Source organism: Humulus lupulus, chromosome 7 (genome assembly GCF_963169125.1).
Source record: "Humulus lupulus chromosome 7, drHumLupu1.1, whole genome shotgun sequence".
In the NCBI taxonomy this organism is placed as follows: Eukaryota; Viridiplantae; Streptophyta; class Magnoliopsida; order Rosales; family Cannabaceae; genus Humulus; species Humulus lupulus.
The window spans coordinates 196,940,462-196,957,888 of record NC_084799.1 but is presented as its reverse complement, the minus strand read 5'-3'; the positions used below and the strand labels follow the sequence as shown (position 1 = coordinate 196,957,888).

Genomic DNA, 17,427 nt, shown 5'->3' with positions numbered 1-17,427 from the left:
TAAAATTGCTTTTGTATTTTCTCATTTTCAATCTATCAGTTCTGATCTTATAATAAAAAAATTGTTTTAGAAAATAATGCTTATAATAAATTTCTTCTGAAGGATGTTTATGCAATTGCCCTGCTAACCATTGGGGGACATTCTTGTTGTTAGGATGCTGTCTCTGATCTTATCAAGGCTCATGAAGTTTCTCCTGATGATGAAACAATTGCAGAGGTCTTGAGGTGTGATTTCTTGTGAATGATCTTCTTGGACTTTGTTATAGCAGATTAACATCAATTGTTCCTTCTTTTTCTTTTTTTAACTAGCATATATTGTTTTAACAGGGATGCTGAGGAAAGATTACTGAAGGAGGGAGGTGCACCAAGAGGTTTGTTAATTTTGTACTTATTTTATTTTCAGTTGATGTTAGTTCATTACTTTGCATGAAGTTCGTATGAAGCTTTATGTTAAACTTTGTAAGTTTTATTTTACTATCCATATCTGTGTAACCTCTGTTTAGACTGTGTTTGTGACTATCTAGTTATAGGATATTTATCTGGCATCCACTCTTGTGATGCTTAATATTAACTCGTGTGTTCAGAAAAGATCAGCAGGAGGAGGAAAGCAGGGCTCATCAGTTAAAAAGCTGAAAAAAGACAAGGTAACGGGAGCAACAGGGAAAGCCACTAGTCCTAAGACAAACATTGTAACTATGGCACCAAGAGTCAAACCAGAGCTTCCTTTGCCTACAATGTATTCTCTCGCTTTCTCCCTCTCTCTCTTATGTAATTTATACATCTTTCTATCTATGTATTTTTGACCTAGGATGTGCCTATTATTAGAAATTCCACATATTTAATTGGGGGTAATGTAGCATAGAATCCATGCAGGGCTTCAAATTATTTTGATGAGTAAATGTTTGGAGAAACTGAGATAAATTAAACATGTGATGTTGACATAATGATGTGGACACTAAAATTACTTTTTGTTACGAAATGATTCTGAAGTTTGAGTGAATGTGACTATTCTCAATAGTTTAAATAGATCTTTTTATGATGGAATATGTTGTTTCCAGTTTTAATTCTCTCTGCCAATCGAAGTCTTTCAGAGGGATTTAGTCTTAGTGTTTGCATACCTATGATGTTTATTCTAGCAGAAAAAGGGAAATCTACCACTGTTTTGTAATGTTAACTTTTGATATAGGTTATTTGATTAATCTTTTATTTTGTTGCTTCAGTTCAGTCGAGGTTGAGCAGTCTATACTTGATCACAGTAGATTTTGTAACAAGAAAACAGGTTGATGATATTTAAACTTCATCATCAAGTTCTGAGGTTTGTGTTTTTCTCCAATTAATTATTCTTTTAGATTGAACATGTCTATACTCGTCACATGCTCAGACATATCTTTCCATGAAAAGAATCTGGACTTGAGGCTGGATCTGTGCACCAAAAGAACTGTAACTACTTTTACTGTAAGTTTTCTTTGTTTAATTACAGATGCCCTATATCTATAGAATTTATAACATTTAAATTCTTTTCTTTCTTTGTTTAAGATATATTTATTGTTAAATCTTATTTGTGTATATCCTAAAACTAAAAAGTAAACAAAGGAACAAAATAGATCTAAACTTGTCTAGAAATATTTGGTTTATCACTTCATAATGATGCTGATTTCGGCTAAATTCTTCATGCTATTACAGGATGATGACTTGGAAAGCCTCAAATTTTTGATAAATTCTGCTAGATGTTAGGCACCCAATAAAAGGTAAAAAAAAAAAAGAATAAATGAAGTTGTGGGTAGTGTAAAAGATTTTCTTGAAGGTGAGTTATATTTTGTGGTTAAAGAGTCTCAGTGGTCTCTTGAATACACCATTAATTTGTTTGTGGGTCTTTGTATTGCTGATGCACACTAGTATGTTGAATAACTAGAATGAATCTTTATTGATACCAAAACCATATTACAAGGGGTTCCAAGACTTATTTTCCTTGGATTATATTTCTTATGAGAATAGTTTCATTTTTGTTAGCATGCAGTTTTATATTTGCTGCTTATCTTTATCTATTTATTTTTCAGAGTGTTTGAACAAGTTCCCTCGAAGGACTAGTACACCATCTAGGGTTCACAGTCAAGCACAACAAGCTGAAGAATAGCTACAACATCAGCAACAGCAGCAGCAACAATAGCATCATCCAAACTATAGTTTGAAGTAAAAAATGTTCAAGATTATAAAACTTTATTATGTTAAGTTTTCAAATTTAAGTTAGAACTAAGATCTCATGAAGTAGACACATTCATGGTTCGAATTAGTTATTGTTTAATGTAATACTTATGGTTTATCAATCTATTGAGAATTACATTTTATGATTAATTTTGATTTTGTTTATCAAAATACAATAATGAAAATCTTTTAATTAAAAAAAACCATACAAGTATACTTATCAAAAAATAATTTAAAATATATTATCCACACTAAAGTAACAATTTTATTACTATATGTTATGATTTAAAAATATATTATAAGCGTAAAAAATCGTTATGGTTTATATAATATAACAAACTAAAAATGTTATCAAAATAATCAAATGTAACAGTTGAAAAATGTTATGAAAAAATACAAGATTAAACTTCAAATTTATAACCAAAAACTCTATCTAAATGTTATTATTTGAATATTATAGCACCTAAATATGTGTTATTGAATAGTTTAAGATAACACCGAACATAACATTCAAAAACTGTTATAGAAAAGACTGGACTTTTAATAACAGGGGCTATGTTAGCATTTTCAGAAGTGCTATCAATAGTCCCGGATAGCAGTTTTTAAGTGTTATGAATACTGTTTTTTCTTGTAGTGTTTTATGAAAGTAAACTTTGTTTCTAAAAGTTTCTGATAAATTATGGTATTTTCGGAAAAATGTAAGTTTCATGTATAGTTTCGTTAATGGTCCAAAAAGTCTAGAGTAGTGGGTCATTACATTTCCGTTGGTGCGTGCAGATCTTCGTAGCGACATTGCAGCAAAGTTCTAACAGTTAAAAGAAACATGTTAGAACTTTACCTAATAGGCTCTCAGGAAAAAACTTAATCTAAAACAAACATATCTCGGACCTATTGATTATGACTTCTTATGAAAAATTTATATAAGTCTTCTTTAATATTAGAGTGGGTTTCTATACTTAGAAAAACAAGCCATCTTTATTTTCTAAGTTTGTTTCTATTAATCCTATATGACTAAATTCATAGGCTTGAAACTCATCTTTGTTCCAAAGTTAACCATATTGAGGGAGGGCTAGGATCAGTAAAATCGTTCCCACTACTATGGCCCCCTAACTCTCAATATAGAAACTTGGTTCATTGATTTGTATCCACCCACACCGAACTTAGTCATTATTTATTTTATTTATTATTTATTATGATTGCAAAATAAAAGTCAAACTTATACATGATAACAAAATAACATGATATTAATTTGGAAAAGAGTTTTCACTTATTACAACCATAAAACAAACAATAATTATAACAAACAATGAAACTAACTATTCTAAAAATCAGGATTTTCTACATCCGATCCTTCATCTAGCATATCATCATCTAGCTCTTCATAATCTTCATTATCATGTGCCTCAAAATATCCTCTAGGAAGGTTCGTAAAAATCCTATGTTTTTGCTCATTTGTAAACTGAAATTCTGATTTTGAAGTGAACCTAATTAATTGAAAGTAATATCGCATTATTGCTGGTAGTTCATCTTCATCATCCATTGTTTCCCATATCTCCTCTAAGGCTGCAATTACGGGATGAAAATCTCTAAATAGTCTAATTACTAAAATGTATTGTTACGTTGCTCTCATCATGATTTGCTTAGACTCTTCAAGGTGACCTATTTCTCTGTGGAACAAAAGCAATCTCCGAGTGATTCTCTCTAGTGTTCCTATGGTTATTCTCGGTTCTCTTATTCTCTTTAAAGACTTAATGGCTCAGATATCCTCACAGGTTAATGCTCCGTTCATACTTAACTGAGAACACAAATGCTAAAATCGTTAGCTATACATATAAGCATAATAACTATAACTTAAATACTTACTTGGCGGTCAGATTCGGAGCTTTGAGTGTGTGTATCGAGGAGAACTTCATGCGAATGAACCTGGCTCTGACACCAACTGTAATGGTCCAACTACTCTAGACTTTGGACCATTAATGACTACTATACATAGACACTATTTTTTAATAAAACTTACAAGTGAAATAATCATAACTTCATTAAAACTTGAAAGAAAACAAGTGTTAAACTACATAAAATTTAAAGTAGGATATGGGATCCCATTGTTTTTAAAATGAAAACATAACATAACTTTAAATAAATGGATTACAAAATAAAGTGCGGAAAAGACATATAAAGCATAATTTTTTTTAAGAAAAGACTAAGAAGCGACTTCATCCTCGTACCGAACGTTCAATCCATCCATTTCCATTTTGCCTCAATACACAAGAACCTTTCCGCCACCATAGCTATTTTCCTGCACATATAAACATAAAGGAATGAGCCTAATGCCCAGCAAGGAAAATCTAACACATAAAATTCATATCGCAACATATACTAAAACATATAATAAACATATGTCACATATACTATAATGGCCATTATTACTTGGGGCTCGTAAACTAAACAAGTCATATGCCCATTAGATTTGTGGGGCTTGCTAGCTAAGCAAGTCATATGCCCATAAATTTATTGGGGCTTGCTAGTTATACAAGTCATATGCCCAAGTCTACAAACATACATAATATAACATATAACATATAACATAACACATAAATCATAAGATAACATATAACATAACATATAAAATCCTATCCTATATTTTCCTTACCAAATATACCGGGATATGAGAACAAGATTGGGACTTTGGAAAAACTCCTAAAAACCATCAAAGCAAGGTGAGTATTGTAACACCCTGTTAATTAGGGCGTTACAATGTGGTATCATAGCAGCCAAGGTTTAAGGGTTCCTGATGTTGGACTGGGCATGTACATTCTCTACTAAAGACAAGCTCGACTCAGGGTTGGGTAACTATTAATGTAATTATGTGTATACATGCTTAAATGAATTATGTGTGCTTTATCTGCTAGTTTGAATAAGAAGCATGAGCTATTCTGATAGGGCCTGGCCCTTGACTACTGCATGTAGATTGAGAACGTGTTTATTAGCACGATAGATATTAGTGAGTGTTACAGGACTACTTATTAGCGTCATTGAATTTTATGAATGTCATAAATGCTTATTAGCAATGTTGTATGTGTACCCTGGATCGAGGATGCTTATTAGTGTCGTAGCATGCATAAGGAAAAATGTTCATTAACATTGTTAGGTGGTCATGCATGCCAAAGAATATGCGTACTAGCATTTTGTTTTGATGATGCCATGAAATTTCTCTGCTTATTAGCATGATTATTGAGTATGAATTATTGGGATGCTTATTAGCATGCATGTGGATGCTTATTCGATCAGTTTTGAACCGTGGGTTGATGTGAGATACTGTTATTACTGCCTGATAAGGTGAGTCATTGATTGCAGATAGACTTGGAAGTATGCTTCCAGGGCAATCCAATGAGCCAGCCAGCGCTAGGTATCAGGCCGAAAGTAATGATCAGGGTCAGAACCCTTTGCTAGCCCCTGAGAACTGGCAGCTGGTGCTTGCAGACTTACAAGCTCAACTGCAGAGGCAGAATGAAGAGATATTACGATTGAGGCAACAACAGGTTCCAGCTGAGAACGCTGCTTCAGGGGTCCCATCTGCTGTTTCAGTATCGGATGTACAACAGCAGACAGAGTTGGAGAACCGTTGGGAATTGGTATATGAGCGGTTCAGGAAGCAACACCCTCCGGTATTTGAGGGTGGCACAGATCCACTTAAGGCAGAGCAGTGGATGGCTATGATTACGTCCATCTTGAACTTCATGAGAGTTGTGGGCAATGAAAGAGTGGCTTGTGCCACGTACATGTTTCGAGAGGGTGCCCGAATCTGGTGGGAGGTGGTGTCCCAGACTATAAATGTAACTACAATGGGTTGGGAAGAGTTTAAAACCCTCTTCAATGAATAGTATTATAATGAGGCCGTTAAAGCTGCAAAGGCCGAGGAGTTTAGTAAACTTTTGCAAGGGAATATGTCAGTGACTGAGTATGCCCTGAAATTCAACACATTAGCCAAGTTTGCTCCAGACTTGGTGCCCACTGATGGGACAAGGAAGGAAAGATTCCTTCAGGGGCTACAACCTATGATAGCCCGGGATGTCAAAATTACCACTGTACCTGGAGTGACAACTTATGCTCAGGTAGTGGAGAGAGCCCTTACTGCAGAGGGTGCTGAGAATAAGATCTAGCGTGATAATGCAGCCAGGAGAGATATGAGGAGGATGGGACCTCCCTTCTCAGGAGTTGGTAGGGGCGGAGGCTCCAGTGATCAGAAAAGAAAAATCCCGGACACCAGTTTGGCTCCTAGAGCTGATAGGAGGCCACAGGGTGCGCAGATTGCCCGCCAGGGCGGCAATGAGAACTGGAAGACATATCCAGAGTGTGCCAGATGCAGGAGACATCATCTAGGTGAGTGTCGGGCGAAGGCCTGTTTTGTATGTGAACTTGTTTTGTATGTGAACTTGTTAGCCATAACTGATTTTGACATGATTTTGGGGATGGACTGGTTGACTAGATATGGAGCAACCATTTATTGTAAAAAGAAGATGGTAACTTTTGAACTTGAGGGTGAGTAACCTTTTGTATTTGTTGGCACTGTGCTGGACCCCGAATGCCTATGATCTCGATACTGAGGGCTAGGGAACTACTACAGGAAGACTGCATAGGATTCCTAGCCAGTGTGGTGGATACCACGCAGGTCATGCCAGTGGGACCATAGAGACTAGGTTGGTCTCTGAATTTCTGGACGTGTTTCCAGAGGATCTGCCGGGGTTGCCGCCGTACCCAGAGATTGACTTTGTTATTGAGCTGACACCTGGGACAGAGCCAGTGTCTATGGCTCCTTACAGAATGGCCCCAGCTGAGTTGAGGAAACTCAAGGTACAGTTATAGGAGTTGTTGGATCTGGGTTTTATTAGACCCAGTTTCTCACCATGGGGTGCACCGGTGTTATTTGTGAAGAAGAAGGATGGTTCACTAATGATGTGTATAGACTATATAGAACTGAATAAGTTGACTATCAAGAACAAGTATCCCCTACCAAGGATAGATGATTTATTTGATCAACTGCAAGGTAAAATGGTGTTCTCAAAGATAGATCTTCGATTTGGTTATCACCAGTTGAGAATTAAGGATGAAGACATACCCAAGAAAGCTTTCCGTACTAGATATGGGCACTATGAGTTTCTTGTTATGTTATTTGGTTTGACTAATGCTCCGGCAGCTTTTATGGACCTAATGAACAGAGTGTTTAAGGACTATCTGGACCAGTTTGTGATCGTCTTTATTGATGATATCTTGATTTACTCACAGGCAGAGGAGGAGCATGAGCAACATCTCAGGTTAGTCTTTTGAGATTTTCTTGTCATTTTTTTGTGTGTTAATGCCTCCCATATTTTGTGTTTAATAATGAGTTTTTTTTTTCTTCTAATTAACTTACATATTTTTCTGGTTTAGGTATTTTATTTTTCTATTTATTTTTTCATTTCCTCATGATACTACATATTTTAGTAGTCATGACTTGAGAGTTTATCATGATATTGGGCTCTTCATTTGACGTTTTCTTTGTTGATGTGGTCATATTTATGCTTTGATATATCTTTTTCCTAGTAATTCTTTATGTTTTGATATAATTACTATTTCAACTTGCAACTTTATGCTTTGATATTTCATTATAAGTCTGTAAAAATTATAGTATAGCAATTCATTCATTGCCTTGTGAAAGTAGATGCCATGAGATCTCAACTTGTCTCATATTATAATCTATGTAACATGATGAAGGTATTAATACTATATTTCTCTGTTCAAATTGTCTCATAATTGTTTTCCTTTTAGTTTTTTTTTTTTTGCAATTGTCATGCCATGGAGGTAGTTGGAATTGATATCTCATCATGTTGTGCTCCTTTTATTTCATCCCATAGACAGTAAGTACGAAAGTTACACCAATTGTTACCAACAAAATAAATAAAATAAAATAAAGTTACATCAATCGATGTACTTTTCATTCACCATCCGATTGAGTTTGCATTTATTCTAATATAGTGAAGCTTCAATTTTTAAAGTTGACCAGGAATTGTCGTTTGAATTGAAGCATTTGATCTCAACTATGCTTTAGTTTGAAATAGCTAAAATGGCAGGGTGTGCACGTCTATGTTTCTATGTATTTTAGGTGGACAATAGATTTATATCAACTTTCAATTGGAAAAAAAAATGTATAGATTTGTTGATTTTAGTATATACTATGCATATATATTTTGTTGGATACTTTGCATTTGATTTTGTTATGTTTATTCAGCGTTAGAATATATATGTGTACTATTGTAATTAAGTTCTTTTTTGTGATTCATTTTTTACATTCATTGATTTTGGTATATATATATCTATATATAGATATGTTTTTGTTGGATATTTCTTTCTGGTATTATTATGGTTAATTATATTTATGGTATTCATTGTTTTTTGCCAATAATGTTAAAATAATGAGTATGCTTATTATGTTAGTGATTATAGGACTTATTGTGCTCTTATATTCTTAAAGGCATACAAAGTGTCATAAATGCCCATAATAAGTCATTCTTTTTTCTTTATGAAATCCTTATGATGATTAAATTGGGGATATTCTATTATTAAACAAGATATTTTGTTATACTGTAATTTTCAACTGTCTCAAACCTTGTCGGCATTCTTACAAGGTCAGTTTTTTTTTAATAATCTCTAAGAGGGATTAATCAACTAATTTTACATATTTATATTGTTGGTTCTCTCATTCAGTCTAGTTGAAATGATGTTTGATTTTATATAGACATATCTAGTATTATTATTTTATAATTGAATTGTGTTTGCTTGATTTGTTTTATTATTGGTACATTAATTAGACTGTTAAAAACATACACTTGTAAATGGTGTAATAATCTTTTCATATAGTTTTTTAGGTCCTTCTCAATTGTATTTCAAGCAACTTTGCCTAAGTTGCTTCTTTTTTAGAGTCCTTTTGCTTCTTAAAGAAACCAAAATATCATGAAGTTATAGGTATACACTACTATAAAAAAAGGTTTTTTAGGACTAGCATTGTGAGTCCTAAAAAAGTTTTTAGGACTTGCGCCTCGTGAGTCCTCTATTTGAGAGCCTTATAAACTAAGATTTTTTAGGACTTGCATTGCGAGTCCTAAAAGAATGTTTTTAAGACTCGCAATGCGTGTCCTAAAAGAATGTGCGAGTCCTAATAAAAACATTCTTTTTGGACTCACAATGCAAGTCTTGAAAAATCTGGTTGAGTGCCTTTAAGTAATTTTTTAGGACTCTCATTGCGAGTCTTAAATTAATGTTTTTAGGACTCGCATTTCTAGTCCTGAAAAATTTTATTTTTAGTTTTTTAAAATAATTTATTTTTATTTTAAATTCAAAATAACTTTTTAAATGAAACATTTATATACAATTCTGAAAACTTATAAATTAAAATAACAAAATTTGTACATTATTTTCAATGAGACACAACAATTAACAGCCATTCTAATTAATTCTAAAGATAAACAACAATTTTATATAATTAAATCTACATGAGTCCATAAATTTTCTTAGAAAAACCGGCAGCATATCAACTGCAAATCGGACATCTCCAAATTTTAAAAACCTGCAAACACAATATATAAACAAAATCAGACAGTCTAAAAACAAACACAACATATTAGTTAAACATTAACTAATTTGAAAATGAAACACAAAATACCTAAACTATTAATATACCCTAAAAATATACCCAAAATAAAATAAATTGATAATCTGAAATATAAATCTCCACACTAAAAACATACCCTTGATAATCTGAAATTATTATCTATACACTAAAAACATACCCAAAATAAAATTCAAATCAATATATATATAATTCAGAAATAAAATTTATATATTAAATAAATATTAAATCAATATATATAACATTCAGAAATAACTACCGTGGTGGACGGAGGCGCCGAGAACCACCAGTCGCCGTCGACGTCGAGCCCCAGCCAGAAGCCTTGCACTGATGAGTCCCTACGTCGCCCGAAGCCGTCGGCGAGAAGAACCACCTAGACCGAGCATGCGTTGGCCGAAGCTTGAAGTCGTTGCCACTGCGTTGCTCGAAGTCGTAGTCGTTGCCGAGAACCACCCAGCCCGAAAGTTCTCGCCCCTGCGTCGCTTGAATCCGCCGCCATCGCCGAGAACCACCCAGCCCGAAGATTTGCGCCACCGTCGGTCGTCGTCCGCAACTGTTGATGATGAGTGGCTAAGGGCTGAGTTCTTTCTGTTGAAGAAGAAGAAGAAGAAGGAAGGAGGCGGCTGAGTTCTTTCTGTTGAAGTAGAAGAAGAAGAAGAAGGAAGGAGGCGGCTGAGAGGAAGGAGGCGGCTGATCTATTAGGTTATTAGGATATTAGGTATTATGTATATGATATAACATTTAAAAAATAACAATGAAATGTTAAAAAAAAAACATATTGTTAAATATTATTTCCCAACACATAATAATTATATTTTATTAATTATTTCAAAATAAATAATTAATTAAATGAGAACACTTAAAAAATTAGGTGGGAATTCGAAAATTTTCAAAATTCAAAATTTTATGATACACATAAGTTTTTAGGACTCGCGAAGAATGTTTTTAGGATTCGAAATGCAAGGCCTAAAAACATTCTTTTAGGACTCGCAACGCGAGTCCTAAAAAACTCCAGCTTTTTAAAATTCAAAATTTTATGATACACATAAGTTTTTAGGACTCGCGTTGCGAGTCCTAAAAAGTCCAGGAGGTGTTTGTTTAAAAAAAAACTCAAACTTTTAGGACTCGCTCCACGAGTCCTAAAACAAATTCTATAAGGACTCACAACGCGAGTCCTAAAAGGTCGAGGAGACTTTTTTAGGACTCGCATTTATGTGAGTGTCCTAAAAATGTGTAACGACCCAAATTCACTAATAAGGCTTAAGGGCCTTGATTAGTATGCCGGGAGGGCATGATGGGAATTATGTGTGATTATTATGATTAAGATGTATGATTATGATTTTAAGCATGTTATATGACTATGTGAATTATATTATGTGATAATTATGATATGTGAATTGTACTGTGTGGGTGCTGTGATACAAACGTGATGCACGTGCCAAGGCGGTCCTAGGAAACTAGATAAAGGTAACTGGTGACTTGGTAACCTGTGTAACCATTAGTAACTATAGAAAGTAACAGGTTTCTTTGGGAAAGTGGTAGAATTGCAAAGTTAGGGAAAGGACAAATAAGCCCTTGAGGTCTAGTTAGTAAGTGATATTAATGGAGGGTTAAAATGGTAATTTGGTAGTAAATAGATGAGTTTGAGCTGAGGGAATAACATATACGTATAATATTTTGGAGAGGGGTTTATGCTGAATGGTGGAAACCTAGAATTAGAACAAAAAGGAGATAGAAAGGAGAAGCAGAAATCTAGACTCTTGGAAGGAGAATCAAGGGATGTCTGATGTTATCAACCAAGTTTAGGCCAAGAAAACTCAGAGGTAAGATTTTGATTATGCTATATCTAAGTTTTAAGTCTGAATTTTAGTTAAGGAAGGTGAATTGAGATAAGTTGGTGGCTGGTTTTATATAATTTCAGAATTTGGAAACCAAGGGGGAAGAAGGTCAAGAGCTGGAGGTTGAACCTATCACTTAAGGTAAGGTCTCTGTATGTTTATTAGATTTGTTTTGTTAAGGTTTAGGGAGTTTGAAGTGTGGGTTGTGCTTGAATTCAAGCTGTGCATAACTTTTCTGGTTTGAGTTGTCAAGTGGGAATTCAAGAGTGAATTTTAGGATTGAAGGTGTGAGTGAGCTTAGGCATGATGTCTTTGGGTTGTTGTGAGGTTTGTTAGGGGCTTAGAGTTGGTTTTGGGACTTAGGATAGAGTTTGGGGTGAATTGGTGAGGTTGGAGCTCGGGAAAATGCGAAGGAAAACCCAGAAATCAGGGTCTGCAATGGTGTGCCGCGGCACGGCTTTTGCTTTCCGCGGCCTAGGGGTCTCTGGAGGTGGGTGCCGCGGCACAAGGAATGTGGTGCCGCGGCACAAGGCAAAATTCAGGGAGTGATATTTTGCAATTTTTGACCTTTGCTCCGGGGGTTCGGGGGATGTCTCCGGGATGTTGTTCTAGGGTTTTAGGGGTTCCGAGAGTGTGGATTAGGTACCGGGAAGGTAGTCTTGGATTGGTTAATGACAAGGAATATTATATTTGTGTTTGATTAGGACTTTGGAGAAGCTCGGGATAGAGGACCGTGCTTGTGGCTACGTGATATCGGAAACCAGCGAATTGAAAGGTAAGAACACTGCACCCGAATGTATGACTGTGATGGGACTAAGTGCTCCCGAGAATTGTTTTGTGTCATCGTTGGTATTATGCCAAGGGACACGTGTAAGCGGTCTAAGAGTACCGTTCATGAATTTAGCGTATGGGACGCGAATTGGCCACTGGAAGCCAGAAACGAAAGGATAACAGAGGGAGCAGCTTGTGAGCGCTAGCCCTGGTTATCATCTGTGCATTGTGTTATATGAGTTGAAATGCTCTGTATATGAAATACTTGACCATTGATATGCTTGAGTTTATGAGATGTTATAAGTGAGATTGACTTGACAGCTAAATGTGCATGCTCTATTATTGATATATGTTCTTGCTGGGCCTTGGCTCACGGGTGCTTCGTGGTGCAGGTAAGGGTAAGGGCAAGCTGGACCAGGCCTGAGGTGGAGAGCTCCGAGGTGAAATGTACATAGCCAGCCGTTCGATCACCACGGTCGAGGAGTGTGTCAGGACGGAGATTACCTAACCACTCATTTTGCCTTAGTATGGCTGTTGATGTATATAGACTTCGTAACTTTTGTAAATGACTTTTAAACTGTCGTTTTTGGGATCCCTTGTACATAAACAATGTTTAGTAATGAAAATGTATCTTTTGAGACCAAAACTCTTTTAACCTTAGTTCCTCTACTATTTGAGTAACACGCTTTTACTTTAAATACTTGATTAGCAAGTTTGGCACATTATAAACACACAGTGTAACGGTCTTGGCTATCCAGGGCGTTACAACTTGGTATCAGAGCGTCCTAGGTTTATGGGTCCTGAAGACTGGCTGGGTATGTACATTCGCTGCGGGAGACAAGCTCAACTCAGGGTTTGGTAACTGTATATGTATGATTATGTGTTTAAATGATTTGAGTGAGATATGAATGTTGATATCTGTCTGATGAATAGGGAGCATGAGATTCTGATAGGGCCTGGCCCTTGACTATTGCATGATGTTATTGAGGCGTGCTTATTAGCATTGCTGTGTATGTGGATGAATATCTGGATAAATTGTTATACTTGCTTACTTGTGAATGATTGGACTTTCGGTGGTGGATTATGGAGAGATTATCACCCTGTCATCTTAGCCTAATTGCCGAGTCGTTGTTTGCAGATTGACTTGAATAGATATGCGTTCAAGGAAATCAACACGACAAGCCGGCAGGTCTGGGGCTAGAGAGGATGATCAGGGCCCAACCTCTCCGCCAGTCCCTGAGAACTGGCAACAGTTAATGGCAGAAATGCAAGCTAGGCTTCAGAGCCAAGATGAGTTGATCAGAATGCTGCAGCAGGCTCCATCTGGGAGTGTTGCCCCAGCTGGGCCACCGGCGCTGGTACCTGTGGTACAGCCTGTTGAGGTTGGTAATAAAATGGAACCGTTGTATGAGCGGTTCAGGAAGCAGCAGCCCCCGACCTTTGAGGGTGGGCCAGATCCACTAAAAGCTGAGCAGTGGATGACCTTGATTACCACTATACTTGATTTTATGAAGGTAGAAGGATATGATAGGGTGGCCTGCGCCACTTATATGTTGAGAGAGGATGCCCTAATCCGGTGGGAGGTGGTATCGCAGACCAGAAATGTTACCACGATGACTTGGGAAGAGTTTAAAGATTTGTTTAATCAGAAGTACTATAACATTGCCATCAGGGCAGCGAAGGTGAATGAGTTTGTGGGCCTTGTTCAGGGCAGTTTGACTGTTACGGAGTATGCCTTGAAATTTGATAGACTTGCAAAGTTTGCACCGGATTTTGTGCCTACCGATGCGGCCAGGTTAGACAGATTTGTTAGAGGATTGAATGTTATGGTGTCTCGAGATGTGAGGATTACCATAGTCCCTGGAGTGACTACCTATGCCCAGGCTGTGGAAAGGGCTTTGACTGCTGAGGAAGCAGAGAATAGAATTTGGAGAGATAATGCAGCAAGAAGGGAGGGCCGTAGACCGGTGCCTCCGTATTCTGGTTCTAGTAGAGGTGGAGGTGATAGTGATTTGAAGAGAAAGACTCCAGAAGCCCCATTTGCTCCTAGGTTTGATAGAGGAGGTCGGGGTACTCAGGGTGGTCGACGGGGAGGTGGTGAATCGTGGAGGACTTACCCAGAATGCCCGAGGTGCAAGAGACGCCATTTGGGCGAGTGTCAGGCTAAGGCCTGTTATGTATGCGGGGTGGTGGGGCACCTCAGAAAAGATTGCCCAACAGTGAAGAAGGGCGAGGCAGGAAAGGTGGACAGCTTGACTCCAGCTCGAGTGTTTACTTTGACGCAGGCAGAGGCCGAGGCTAGCCCCTCGGTAGTGACAGGTCAGCTTTCTAGTGCTGGCACTTCCTTTACTGTTTTGATTGATTCTGGTGCTACGCATTCATTTGTTTCTGATAGGGTGATTGATAGATTGTGTAGACCTAGTGAGATTAGTACCTCAGGGTTTGGGACTATATTGCCTACGGGAGAGCTGGTGGTGTCTAGGAGATGGGTTAGGGCATTGCCAGTGTTAGTTGATGGCAGAGAGTTGTCGGTAGACTTGATTGAGTTAAGTATGGAGGATTTTGACATGATCTTAGGCATGGATTGGCTGGTTCGATATGGAGCTACTATTGATTGTAGAAAGAAAATGGTGACTTTTGAGCCAGAGGGTGAGGATCCCTTTGTTTTTGTGGGAGCGGTGCGAGGACCCCGCGTACCCAGGATATCTGCGTTGAGAGCCAGAGATTTGTTACAGGGTGGATGTATAGGCTTCTTGGCTAGAGTGGTGGATACCACCAAAGTTTCATTAGTTGGACCGGAGGAGACCAGACTGGTTTGTGAGTTCTTGGATGTGTTCCCTGAGGATTTGCCTGGGTTGCCGCCGCGTAGGGAGATTGAGTTTGTTATTGAGTTGGCACCGGGGACAGAGCCAGTGTCGAGGGCACCATACAGGATGGCACCAGCGGAACTGAAAGAGTTAAAGATACAACTGTAGGAACTTCTGGATATAGGGTTCATCAGACCTAGCTATTCGCCATGGGGTGCTCCAGTTTTATTTGTTAAGAAGAAGGATGGGACCCTGGGAATGTGTATTGACTATCGGGAACTGAATAAGTTAACTATTAAGAATAAGTATCCCCTACCAAGGATTGATGACTTGTTCGATCAGCTGCAGGGTAAGACGGTGTTCTCAAAGATTGATCTTCGATCTGGTTATCACCAGCTGAGGATCAAGGATGAGGACATACCTAAGACGGCCTTTCGGACGCTGTACGGGCACTATGAGTTCTTGGTCATGTCTTTTGGTTTGACCAATGCCCCAGCAGCTTTTATGGACTTAATGAACAGTGTATTCAAGGATTTTCTAGATCAGTTTGTTATAGTCTTCATCGATGACATTCTAGTGTACTCCAGTTCAGAGACAGAGCACGAGTTTCATCTTCGTTTGGTTCTTCAGAGGTTGAGGGAGCATCAGTTATATGCTAAGTTTAAGAAGTGTGAGTTCTGGTTACCTGAAGTGACATTCCTTGGACACATTGTAGGTGCAGATGGGATTAAAGTAGATCCGTCTAAGATAGAGGCAGTTAGGGATTGGCCGAGGCCAAGGAACGCCTCAGAGGTGCGGAGTTTTCTTGGTTTGGCAGGCTACTACAGGCGGTTTGTAGAGGGTTTCTCAAAGATAGCAGCACCGATGACAGAATTGACAAGAAAGAATTTAAAGTTTATTTGGTCAGACAAGTGTGAGGGTAGTTTCCAGGAGTTGAAGAGACGACTTATTACTGCACCAGTGTTGAGTTTGCCTTCAGGAGAAGGGAAGTTTGTTGTTTACTGTGATGCGTCAAGGTTGGGTTTAGGCTGTGTGCTGATGCAGAATGAGAAGGTGATAGCTTATGCATCACGACAGCTGAAGGAGTATGAGCAGCGGTATCCTACTCATGACCTAGAGCTGGCAGCAGTGGTCTTTGCACTGAAGATTTGGCGGCATTACCTATATGGGGAGAAGTGCGAGGTGTACACTGACCATAAGAGCTTGAAATATTTCTTTACACAGAGGGACCTGAATATGAGACAGAGACGTTGGCTGGAGCTGGTGAAAGATTATGATTGTGATATTCTTTACCATCCAGGAAAAGCCAATGTGGTGGCTGATGCATTGAGCCGCAGAGGTCCAGGTCAGTTGTACAGCTCTGTTCAGATCTCAAGGGAGTTAGCAGATGAGATGGTTAGAGCGGGAATAGAATTGGTTGTGGGCCGATTGGCTAATATTACTCTACAGTCGACCCTGCTAGAGCGGATCAGAGAGGGGCAGTTGACAGACGCTCAGTTACAGAGGGTTAGAGAGGATGTTTTGGCAGGAATAGCTAAGGACTATTCTGTTTCAGAGGTTGGTTTATTACGGCATCAGGGACGAATTTGTGTTCCAGCTGACGAGGGGATCAGACGGGAGATACTAGATGAGTCTCATACGACACCGTACTCGCTTCATCCAGGTACCACAAAAATGTATCAGGATCTACGGACTTTGTATTGGTGGCCCGGGATGAAGAGGGATGTGGTAGAGTACGTTGCTAGATGCCTAACCTGTCAACAGGTGAAAGCTGAGCATCAGCGACCAGCAGGGTTGCTTCAGCCTTTGGATATTCCTGAGTGGAAATGGGAGGATATTACCATGGATTTCGTAGGAGGTCTACCCAGAACAGTAGGGTTTCATGACTCAATATGGGTGATAGTGGATAGATATACCAAGTCAGCCCATTTCCTTCCAGTGAGGTCAACTTATACTGTGGATCAGTACGCTGAGTTGTACGTGAAAGAGATTGTACGTCTCCATGGGGTTCCTAAGTCTATTGTGTCAGACCGGGATCCTATTTTCACTTCCAAGTTTTGGGGAGGTTTGCAGAAAGCTTTGGGAACTCAGTTGAAGTTCAGTACAGCTTTTCATCCTCAGACTGACGGACAGTCTGAGAGAACGAT

At 38.1% G+C, this 17,427-nt stretch overlaps 1 protein-coding gene and 1 long non-coding RNA gene across 2 annotated transcripts; one reads left to right on the top strand and one right to left on the bottom strand.

The window, feature by feature from the left end:
- Positions 1-503: 503 nt before the first annotated feature.
- Positions 504-2,167, top strand: LOC133789097 (transcription initiation factor TFIID subunit 5-like). Its single transcript, XM_062226820.1, has 5 exons — positions 504-735; positions 1,220-1,278; positions 1,381-1,454; positions 1,683-1,747; positions 2,057-2,167. Exons 1-4 carry the CDS (start codon positions 557-559, stop codon positions 1,731-1,733), a joined length of 363 nt encoding a protein of 120 aa, XP_062082804.1. The 5' UTR covers positions 504-556; the 3' UTR covers positions 1,734-1,747; positions 2,057-2,167.
- Positions 2,168-9,623: 7,456 nt separating this feature from the next.
- LOC133790092 (uncharacterized) lies at positions 9,624-10,491 on the bottom strand. The gene is made up of 2 exons (XR_009873885.1): positions 10,124-10,491; positions 9,624-9,801 (listed from the first exon to the last, which is right to left on the bottom strand). It is a non-coding gene; the product is annotated as an uncharacterized LOC133790092 (long non-coding RNA).
- Between the last annotated feature and the right edge of the window lie 6,936 nt (positions 10,492-17,427).

Excerpts from the sequence above, each read along its gene's own strand:
- LOC133789097 (XM_062226820.1), top strand. The coding sequence starts at position 557 with ATGCTTAATATTAACTCGTGTGTTCAGAAAAGATCAGCAGGAGGAGGA. Across the intron at positions 736-1,219 it reads GAGCTTCCTTTGCCTACAAT|TTCAGTCGAGGTTGAGCAGT; the intron begins GTATTCTCTCGC and ends TTGTTGCTTCAG. Across the intron at positions 1,455-1,682 it reads GAACTGTAACTACTTTTACT|GATGATGACTTGGAAAGCCT; the intron begins GTAAGTTTTCTT and ends ATGCTATTACAG.